At 41.8% G+C, this 11,801-nt stretch overlaps 1 protein-coding gene across 1 annotated transcript; it reads left to right on the top strand.

Annotated features, from left to right (window-relative positions):
• The first annotated feature begins 1,194 nt into the window (after nucleotides 1-1,194).
• Nucleotides 1,195-3,696, top strand: LOC117293900 (tripartite motif-containing protein 2-like). The gene has a single exon (XM_033776379.1). The coding sequence runs from the start codon at nucleotides 1,200-1,202 to the stop codon at nucleotides 2,343-2,345; it is 1,146 nt and encodes a 381-aa protein (XP_033632270.1). The 5' UTR covers nucleotides 1,195-1,199; the 3' UTR covers nucleotides 2,346-3,696.
• Nucleotides 3,697-11,801: the final 8,105 nt, after the last annotated feature.

Raw genomic sequence — 11,801 nt, 5'->3', positions numbered from 1 at the left:
GGCTCCCTATTGCGGCAGACGGCCCCATTTCCCGCATTGTTGCATTGAACGGAAAATATCAAGTGCAAACGCGGTAAAAGCAATAAACTTTCACATTTAATAACATCGGATTCCCCCCGAGACCATTGAATGAATCCCGACTGGGATAGTATTAACTCGTGCAAATAAACTAAGCCGTATACCTTGGTATCACCGTGATCCTCAGCTCATTTCCATTCAATTAAAATCTCTGTAAAATATTCGCCGGAACCGAAGATGATCTACACTACTGTATAATAATTTTTGAAATGGTCGAAACATGTATTATTTATACATTCTACAAAATGTAGAATTGAAATTCTAACGATCGCTCAAGACTCTTTAGACCTAGTTGACTTCGAGAGTGTACGAGCTTTCGCGAGAATATATGGCCTTCAGGGCACCTCGAAATGCAGCTGTTGCGTGTATAAAGTTGTTTTATAGAAGATCTTGTTTTATGATGTGTGGTTTTTATTCAATTTCACACAGTTGTTCTTGAAAAGAACTTGTACTGCGATTTCTTTATATTACCCCATTTAATATTTGTTTGAATAATAGAAAACGAAATTTATAAATTGTAAATTGCAACTTCGCAAATCTGTGTAAAAAAATAAATATAGGCTGACCTTATTTTCGCTTCACGTTTGAACATAAGAGCATGCAATAAAAAGTGATCGTCGTGATCCTTGACGTGCACGCGTGCAAATAAGAGCAAGTTGTACTACAGTGTAGCCAACCCGCTCAAAACTAGGACGGTGTTGTCTCGGCGGCGCTATATGCAGCATCACGTAAAATCCATGCGACAGGAGGTCTGATTTCGCGCTTAGTAACGAAACACTTTTTAATTTTTAATTCCGATATTATATTATAACCTGTAACTTCGGTTTGCGAATGCAATCGAAAGAGCTTGTTGCCAACACAGTCAACGTAAATTCGAAGTTTTGACACTTCAGCCGGATCAGCCTACCCTAGATTGAGTCAGGCCCTGTGAAACACATAATCCGGGTCAACTCTGACCCGTTTTTTTAAGGGTGTTTTGTGTGCCGATTTTAGGTCAACGAGAGGGAACAAGTGCACGAAGTTGCTGCAACACTCGTTTGTGTTATTTTAAAAATACAGATTTGGAATGAGCAGAAATATTGATTTCTTTGTTTAATTCCTGTCATTGCAGAAGCGCAACGATGACTACTTACAGCGCACTGGAGCTGTCGACGGAACTAAGGGATATCTTCTTGACGTGTGCATTGTGCTTAGGGCGCTACCTGAAGCCCAAACAACTGCCATGCCAGCACACCTTCTGCTCCAGGTGTCTCTTCAAGTGGTACAACGCCCGCCCCATCCGGGGGAAGAGCCTCCAATGCCCAGTGTGCAGGGACTCGGTCCCGGTTCCAGCTGGTGGTATCCAGACTCTACCAGACAGCATGCTTGTGGTGTCGATCATGGAATACCTGGACCGAAAGGTCGAGACCAATGACTCGGTGTCGTCGATACTCGTGGGACTCGTCCACCAATTCGGGGTGAAAGGAAACGCAGAGGGGCAGTTGTATAAACCCCTTGGAGTGTCTGTCAGTATCGACACTGAACAAGTATTCGTTGCAGACTGCAAGAACCGAATACAGGTATTCGATATGGATGGAAAGTTCCTCCGGAAACTCGTAGTGAAGAACTTAAGCAAAAAGTTCACCCCGACGTTTGTGAACATCACAAGGCATCTTAGCATGGACGGAAGCGAGAGACTGGTCATCTCGGATATCAACAACAAACAGGTACTGGTATGCGATTTCCAGGGCAGGGTGCTACGACAAGTCGGGAAACACGACCTTGGTATGCCGGGTGGTGCTGCCGTGACGAGCGATGGCCACATCCATGTAGTGGACGTCTACGCGCGTATTGTGCGGACCTACGACCGCTACGGCACACCACTCCGGCTACTCGGACGCTACGGGACGGCAGAGAACGCCTTCAGACACCCCAAACACATCGCCGTTACCAAGAACGACGACATCGTTGTGACGGACACCACAAATCACACTGTCCATGTCTTCGAAATGTCCGGGAGGCTGGAGCGCGCGTTCGGCGTCCGCGGTAAACTGGACGGGGAGTTCCGCTCACCGAACGGACTGACGGTGGACAGAGAAGGTCATATCATGGTAGCAGATGTGGGTAACCACAGCCTACTGATGTTTGACATCAACGGCCAGTTCATTCGTCGAATCGATGACCCAATCGATGATCTTCGGCATCCAGAGAGCATAGCCATTGCTGGAGATGGCAAAATTGCTGTTGCAGATTCGGGCAACCACAGCATTAAATTCTTCTCCTTTTAAAGTTTGGCGCACTGCAAGTTGATAAAATTACCATTCCTTATTCGGGCTCGTACTTAGCCACTCAACAGGTATTATAAAATAATAAACCGTCTGCCTATTGTTACATCACCACCGCCCTCTATTGGAATCTTTCCAACGGTACGGCATTGTTCTTGTTTTGCATATTGTGTTAGGTGGTGTGTTTTAAGGTCAAAGGTAATTCAAAGGCAATCTGAGAATCTGACTCATGACGTCACGCGTAATCCAAAAACTGTAGTCGTGCACACACCGCCTTATAAATGTTTTGGTTTCGTGACGTCAGAGGGCCCATCGTTTACATCCACCCACTGCAATGGGACTTTTAGTCAAAACGTTTTCCTTCCACCGACGTAGCTATGAAGTACTTATTCCAAAACACCACGTGCTCCCAGGTTCTTTAGAACATTCGGATGAGATTTGTTCACTAAAATGGCATCTATGAACTTCCAACTGCTGATACGTGCACGGTGAAGCGAGGCCAACATTATCTGTAACATCGAGTTGAAACTTAGTGCGTTTAACCATGAACGAGTTGCACCCACCGGGGAATGCGTTTGTTCCACGAAACTCACCCTAGTCAAATCGTCGACCAGACGGCGGGGATTAAGAGAAGCAGATGGTCTGGAATTCACGCTCCTTGTAATTTTTCTTAGTTTTTGATGGCTTTTCCGCAGTGGGGGAGATTTACGCGAGCAACGTGGTTTAAACCCACGAATGTTCAGCTGCTGTCAATACCTCTCTGTATTTGAAAACGCATTCAGGAGATAGTTGTGATCTTATACCTTCAGAACAATTTTTTTTCTCTCCTGTGGAGACTTTTGTTTAGTAGAGACTTTGAAGAGTCTGCGCTTCCATATTCACGTGCTCGGCTAATCAGGCTGAATAGAATGATTTAGCAATTCTCAAAACTGCTGTACGGTCCCAATTTGTCAGTCTGTTCATTGCACGGTATTAGAGCTGGGAAAATGGGGATTTGGTGGTTTGTATGTATGTTCATTGCTAAAGGATTCGAGCTTAAAGTCTGGGATTTGGTGGATGTCATGAATGACTTCGTGATTGAGCTAATAAACCATTGTTTTTATATAGAATAAGCATACCAACATTTATCTGTGTTTATATACACCTGGGTATTTATTTATTTGATGATTGTATTATTTTTTTGATGTTGTATTATTATGAATAAATTATGATGGACATTGTTATTATTATTATTAACCTATCTTACTTTATTTACTTTTAGAAAATTAGGTTTTAATTTATGAACACTGTTACTCTTAGAAACTGTATGTTGACGGATGAGTACGGTACTAGTATTGGAATTGACATTTCAAAATTTTGTTTATAGACGGGGATTTTTTCGAAAGGCAGATCACAAGTACAACACACTCTATCAAGATAAAATTTGCCTTTTGGAGACGGAAAACGGCTTGTGTGATTGTTATTTATATTAAATTTCGAGGTATTTTTTTAGGGGGAAATTGTAGTTCATTAAGAAATCCTCATAAAATAACATCAGTATTATTTATTAGATGGGACTTAATAGTATTATTGCTATATCAAACAACTTTTTAAAAAAAATTGTATTTCTTTTAAGGTTTTAATTTTATGTTCATATGGTTTTTCACTGATAAAATTACTGCAAATTACGAATCAACAATTTTGTTTTTCTTAAAAAGTTGCTTTCAATAGATCCACGTCTTGGCGATCTAAACGGTTAATAGTGTCACTGCGGAAAACTACTAAACACGTTAGAATTGTTGCATGTGGTGAGCTGTCACAGCGATTATAATGGAAACATGATGACAATAGATGGCTTCCAGCAAAGTGCAAACCTGTTTTTAAAGGAACTCGACACTATTGGTAATTACTCGAAAAATTGTCGGCATAAAAATCGACTTGGTAACAAGCAATGGAGAGGTTTTGATAAATATAAAACAATGTAGGAAACGGCTCCCTCTGAGAAAGAGGTAATTTCTCAAGGAGTGAGAAATTACCTCTTTCTCAAAAACTATTATATTTCAGAGGGGGCCGTTTCTCAGAAGCGTTAGCCTCTTCAGGCCTGAAGCCTGTTCTTATGGGCATCTAAAGCACACAAATTAGTGCAAAAACTGTTGTATTTATCTTTTGCAACTTCGATGACCAATTGAGTAAACATTTCCACATCTTTCTTACATGTAATTGTATGCATATATTTTGGGATAAACCAAGTGAGAATACTGGTCTTTGACAATTACCAAAGGTTGTGTAATGGCCTTTAAAGGAATATTCACTTTGTTTGAATTTAACATCAACTCGCATCACTCGCCTATAACTCAAATGGATTATCCTCCAGACTAAACTCACCAGTACCCCCAGTATTCGTGCGCTGCGTTAGCGTGTCTGTACTAGAGTTACGATGATTATTGATGTGTGAAAGAGATAGAGAGAGAGATTTAATCAATCTTTGAAGATCTTGTATTTTTGTAAACAAATTCGTTGTTGCTAATACTTAATAGTTTGAAGTTCTGCATCTGGGAAATCCCTCACCGGGGGGGGGGGGGGGGGGGGGGGGCGGTCTGGTGTCTTTTGGGCATCCTGTTGTATCTGTCATTTACGTGTAAATGTACGGTATCTGAACAATTTGGACACCAGTTTTTGTTTTCAAGCAGTTTTGTGGACCCTACAAACCAAATCCTGGCTTAAACCTTGCTACAGACACACCAAACCTTTTATACAAATCTGCTATGAGGGTAGTGACTTTCTGGCTGGCAAACCCCGAGTTTTCACAAAATATTAACAAGAGTTCCAGTAGTCATATGTCTCGTCAATGAAGGCCAAATCAAGGAGTTCGAACCCCGGTCATGACACCTGTGTCCTTCAGTAAGACACTTTATTTCTTCTCACCACACAGGAGTTGGGTTGTTAGTTTGAAATATTAGAAGCACGTGCACCCATTTGGCTGCCGGTGCTGCATACTCCTAAGGAGTTGAGATGGTTTAAGGAAAGCCTATGGCTTGTGAACAGGTAAAAACTGTATCAAGAGATTCAAAACCGGCATAATAAATACACAGTTGTTATTATCATTGTTGTTGCTGTTGCCAATCTTCTTTATCGCAACGGTCTTTACAAGTCAGTATTCATCTCTGCGTGAATTTGCATAGCTCGCTGAATTTGGTTAATCTTGAAAGTGTCTAATATATATATTCTCTATTGTTTAAATAAAAAGGTCTTCAAAAAGACAAACAAAATAAAATGCTTCCATACTGTTTTGTGGTATTGAGTGGTAGGAAAAAAAATGTAGGGAAAACCCATGCAGTCAGGTATATAGGGACTGAACAACCCACATGCAAGGCTTCAGGCCGGTATTGAACTTGGATCTACCATGGGATCTACAGAGGTAAAATGTAGGAACATAAACCACTGAGCCAACCTGACTGCAACCTGACTTGAAACAGGCTAGACTGTCAGATGGAGGGAAACAAATACCAGGCAAGAAGTTCCAAACAGATGCAGTACTATAAGAATGGTTCTTCATCTTATCATAGCTAGAGTCACTGGCTAGAGTGTACTGGTGGGAGCAGCCAGCAAGCCCAGTTTCATGCTCAGACACCCTGATAAATGAAGAGTTAGGACTACTCCTAACTTAGGACTAGTCCTTGGGGATATTAAAAACGTATGGGTAGTCCTAAGTGAGGACGAGTATAGGACTAGTCTTTATAACTCTTTGTGACATCCACTGGTGTAAAACTACTGTGGAACAATAGCCCATACATACATTAAAGAGGTCAATGAACAGAATCAACTTTTGAATCAGATTGAAGGCTCTTAACAAATCACTCATTCTGGGTTCTTCAAATGTTCACTTTGTCAGAAAAGGAAGATGTATCAAGGAAACACAAAGAAGAAGGTGTTTGTGCACACATTTGGTAATGTTGCCATTGCCAACAACAAAGACTAGAAGACTGTCCCTTGAAATATCTGTACAAGAGACAGAGGCTGGAAACAGACCTTTGATCAGAAATAGATGGGCCAAACTCTTCCGCAACCAGACTGACAATTGAGCACTTAATTTAATAATCATACGTGGCAGGTAGAAGCCCAAGTGGGGGTGGAGATTCAGCCCCCCCCCCCCGCCCCCAGAGGAAATGGTGTAACACTTTCATCTATTAAAATTGCCCTCATTGAACCTACTTTCTACAGCCTATGTTAATCTACCGTTTCATAGTTTTTAATAAGGGAATCAATGTGTGGTGAAGCGGTTTTCAACTAGTGGTTTAATCCCAACGAGGCCTGGTTCTTAATGATTTTACTGAGACGAAGTCGGGGTAAATTATCAAGAACCAGGCCTCGGCACTTTGATTCCCATTCATACCTTTGCGGTCAAAAACATCAACACTTTTTGGTCAAAAGGTAAAATAAATTGCAAAAACAAAAATTATTCAATGATTTCCTTCATCACAACACCTCTCCAGCTATGAAATGGTTAGGCCCTCGGGTAAACAACTCCTTATAAGGAGATGCTGTGCGCGTCGCGCGTATCACGTGATGTTTCAGCCGTTGCTCTCGACCAATAGGAATAAAGAGATTGTCTTATACGCACAGGTGCAAGTTCGCCTGGCACGCCCATGTTATAACACTTTTTGCTGGTGTTATATCATCCGTTCAAACAACACCTCGTGATGCCCTCTCGACCAATCAGAATGGATAAACTGCTAGGTATTTATGAATTAGAGGTAAAGACTGATCTTAATAAGTGAAGAGCCATCTTAATTGCAAAGTAAAGTGTGGTGCCACAATACAAAACACTATGGTGGTACTGAAAACTCATCTTAACATGAATCTTAGTGATTTGTGTAATTGGCTCAAGGGAAGATAGGAACTTCCAAGCTTCGATAAAGGCTAACAAAACTGTACATTTACTCGAGACATGAGAAAGAAATATTAATACCAGAAGTGTATTACTTCAAAAAACACTTGTGCCTTTTCCCAAAACATAATAATACTTGGAAATCTTAACCAGCACAAACTTTGTGAAAGTACAGGACTGTGCGTGCGGATACGCATGTACATTGTAAATGTAAAATGTCGCTAACTGCGCATTGCAAATAGAGATACCCCGTACTACACATAGACTCCACTACCTAAACATTTTTTGGTAAAGTGTTTCTGCCTTTTCCCTATAGCTCAGTGTTGCAGCTAAGGAGGTTGGGGGTTAGGTAGACCTCCCCAAACCCCCAAACCCCCCCCCCCCCCCCCCTCCGGAGGAACACCGCCTTCGCCCCAAAGGGCCTGTCCATGTACTTTATTAATCAAACCAGAAGGCAAACTTGTTAGCGGTTTATTTGACATATACCTGCCAACCCCCCCCCCCCCTCCCCGCTACTCCCATCACAGCTATACACTTGCTACTCTAGCGCCTCAGAGAAACAAGCTTAAATTTCAACCAGCCATCGACAAAAGGAAAGTAATTCCTACGAGCGACAAGTCAAGTGGCCCACGTTTTTTTCATCGGTGAGCATGACAATTGTAATGGCAATTTCTTTTTGTTCGTGATTGAAAAGAAAACACCCAAGTGCATCTGTGCCTGGCCGCTTTGCTTGTACTTTAATGGGTCTCTTGTTGGATAGCCCCAAGTTGTCCAAACATCACCGATAAATAATAATCAGGTGACATGCCAATCAATGGGATGGATACAAGCCGTTACTATCACTTTGATTTCCAAAATTACTGAGTTGAAAACATTTTTAAAAAGTTGAGTTTTGCCATAAAAACTCAGAAACTACACATCATTTTCACCAGTGGGTGTGTTAGACTGGGCCCCTGTCTTTATCCACAATGATAAAGACAGGCACCTGCTACTCAGGACCATTGGATAATGCAGTGAATAAAAGCTACCGTATATGGGTTCGTTTTGATTGGTCCTGCACGCAGTGTCCGCGTGCGTGTATATTGTGTCGTGTGTATTGTGTATTGTATACAGTACATGCATGTGTATGTACATGTACTTGCCTGTCATGTTGGTGTAGAGTTTGACTACGTATCTCTATGTGAAATGAATGAAGGTCAAGGGTGAATGTACACGCCAGCTGGAGGGCCGGTCCCTGGCCTTATCCACGAGCCTCGAAGTGTGACGTCAGATGTTCAGGCTATGGGTGTGTTAAACATTGAATTCCTTAGGTCGTTAAACTTAATGGATGTGCAGTTTATCTGCCAAAAGAGGGCGCTATACACTTCAAATGGGCAGGCAGTTTACAGTTTGCTAAAAACAAGAGAGAGTTTCAACAAGCTCCTACTAAAACACCAACAGTTAAAAACAGAGATATATTTATACTATGCAAAGTCATCAGTGTGGATAAGTAAAATGACTTACCTTTTTAACAAGTAGGGAGCTCTTCTCCCCTTCTTTCTTGTCCACAGTTGCTGCTGAGGGTTGACGAACAGGCAAAGCAAAATATAGGAAGGTTCCTGGGGTCTTTTGTGTCCAAAATTGCTGAAAGTTTACGAACTGGCCACTATATCAAAGCAAAATAAAATTACCCAAAGTTACAGAGGTGAAAGGTAGGGCATGATAACTATAAGCCAATCTCCACCCTCGCTTGGCACTTTCTCAACAAAAAGAGAAAAACCAAAGACCAATTGTTCTCAAGAGCAAGGCCAAATTTCATAGAGCTGCTAAGCAGCAAATACAGCTTACTTAATTTCTTTGGTAAGCAAAAACTGAGTCAGGCACCAGCCAACAATGCAAACTGGTGAAATTTGGGCTGGTGACCTGTTTCTGTTGTTTAGCAAAAATGAGTTAGGCACCAGCACTAAAACAAGGCAGACTTAATCATTGGGCAGGTGACCTGTTTCTGATGAGCAATACTAATCTGATGCTAATCAAAAATTGAGATGGGCACCAGCCACAACAAGGCAAACTTAATTCACTTTGGGCTGGTGACCTGTTTCTGCTAAGCAATATTATTCTGTTGCTCAGCAAAAATTTAGTTGGGCACCAGCCACAACAAGGCAAACTTGATTCACTTTGAGCTGGTGACCTGTTTCTGCTAAGGAATATTATTCTGTTGCTCAGCAAAAAATTGAGTTGGGCACCAGCCACAACAAGGCAAACTTGATCCACTTTGAGCTGGTGACCTGTTTCTGCTAAACAATATTGTTCTGTTGCTCAGCAAAAATTTAGTTGGGCACCAGCCACAACAAGGCAAACTTAATGGTGACCTGTTTCTGCTAAGCAATACTATTGTGTTGCTAAGCAAAAATTGAGTTGGGCACCAGCCACAACAAGGCAAACTTATGCACTTTGGGCTGGTGACCTGTTTCTGCTAAGCAATACTATTTTGTTGCTACACAAAAAAATGAGTTGGGCACCAGCCAAACTAAAAGTAATTTGGGCTGGTGACCTGCTTCTGCAATAGCAATTCTATACTGTTATTTAAAAGCCAAAACTGAGCCATGTAAGCGCAGTATTCATCGCTTCCGTAAGCACTGATTTCTTTGCTTACGGTAAGCAGAGCCCTGCAATTTGGCCCTGCAATTTGACACCTAGATGTACATAAGGTACTGGCATTGGGAGCTCTTTATGACTTGAAGAAAATCTGAAATACATACCCCCTGTCAAAGAAGCTCGAATTGAGAAACTTTGCAGACATTTTTTTCTCTAAATTGCAAGACTTGGGCCCTCATTGTGTACTCTTGGTAGCGTTTTGTCTTCTGTTGCTAATTACTTCTGCCAGTTTCTGAATCTTGTATTTTGCATCAACTGTCTAATTAATGACCTGGGCCTGATTTCATAGAGCAAGCTTAAGCAGAAAGTATTGCTTACAAACTCTCTGCTTAGTAGACATAGGCAATCACAAATGGTACATGTCAAATGGTAGTTTTTGCTGGTAACCTTTATTTGGTAAGCATAATTGATTGTGCTCTTTTTGTGCTTGAACAGCTCAAGGATATTGGGCCCTGGTCCACTTTCCATCTTTGGTGGTGGTATACTTACTCTTGGTATTGTTTTGTAGAAGCCCAGACCAAGTCACTCAATGGATACTACACCCGGATTCTCCTGATGGCACAGGACATTTAGATGGAAGACCCATATATGCCAAACACCAAGCTCTACGGCAAACTGCCAAACGTTTCGGAGAAGGTCAAGTCAAAACATCCTAGCCTTGCTCGGAACCAGGCGCCGAGCAGAGGGAGTCAAGCCAAGACCATGCTGAAGAAGACGATGTAGGTGATGCAGGGGTTGAGATAAATCTTGATGTATGGCATCTGTGTCATCATGCTCCTATCTCAAGCAGCAACTCTTGTCGCAGATTAGTGATAGTGGAGGGAGGAATGTAAGACAAAACGGGAGAAGGGTGGCACGGTGTGAGAGATCGTTACTCCATTCCAGAATAGATGCTGCAGTTTGCCCTGCCAGTGGGCACTTCTGTGAGAAAAAGGGAAAAAATAACTTGAGGTTTAATATTCAAAATCCCATGATGGATTAATTCAACATTAGTTAAAAGACGAGCACAGTCTTGTGGCCTTGTGCGTGTGAAAGGACTGAAGAGTGGGGCTGAAACAACAACAGAAGGCCAACAGTGCACCTTCTCAGTTTCAGGAGAAATCATTTCTCTCAATGAAATTGGATTAGACTGATTCATCTTTACACGCAGTGCTGCAGTAGATGAACTTGACAAAACCCAATGCAGTGGCAAAATCAACATGTTAAGATTACAGACATGTGATGCTCAGTCTCTCTGTGGGCAGAGAGTAAAAGGACTACTACAACAACAAACCTATCATCCAAAAGCCCTGTCTTGTAACTTGTACATGCAAGTGCAGCTATAGATATTGATTCTCATATGTGGGAACAGACTATTTGAAACCAGTCTCATGACTAATAGTTTCTTTTCTGTAGCCGATTTCACGTAACACTAGGATTAATCCTACTCATCCTATCTCGAGTTAGGACAAGTAACTCGTCCTAACTGTACTAACTAAGAATGGGTTCAAAGTGACTATGCGTCAATGCGTCTATTGGTTACAGAACTCATACTAAGCCCTAGGATTAATCCTAAGTTAGGAAGAGTTTGCTGAAACTGACGGCTGGCCCCGTTAGCTTCATTTCATGCTAATCTTTGTAAGGCGGAGAAGGGAACCAGTGACACTTAAGCCAAAAGGGGGGAAGGAAGTGGAAGTGTTTCCAAACGATTTGTATGAGTGAGTATGTTTCTTCTCATTGCAAGTCAGTTGTTAACTATTGGCAACTAAATGTGCACACTCGTTCTTGCTCATAGCTGTACCATTCCAAGGGTCCAAGAAAACTGCTGCGGGTACCATGGTTTCAATTAAGGACTAGAGATACAATAATCTTCACCCCGACAATAGGGTTCTGATCAACTCATATACCTTCAGTTTATGTATTTGTTTACACATCCAAAAGCAAGGAGCACCAATAGCCCTAGCAGGATGATATAG

The sequence above is a fragment of the Asterias rubens genome, chromosome 8 (genome assembly GCF_902459465.1).
Source record: "Asterias rubens chromosome 8, eAstRub1.3, whole genome shotgun sequence".
NCBI classification, from domain to species: Eukaryota; Metazoa; Echinodermata; class Asteroidea; order Forcipulatida; family Asteriidae; genus Asterias; species Asterias rubens.
This window is presented reverse-complemented; position numbering and strand designations above follow the sequence as displayed.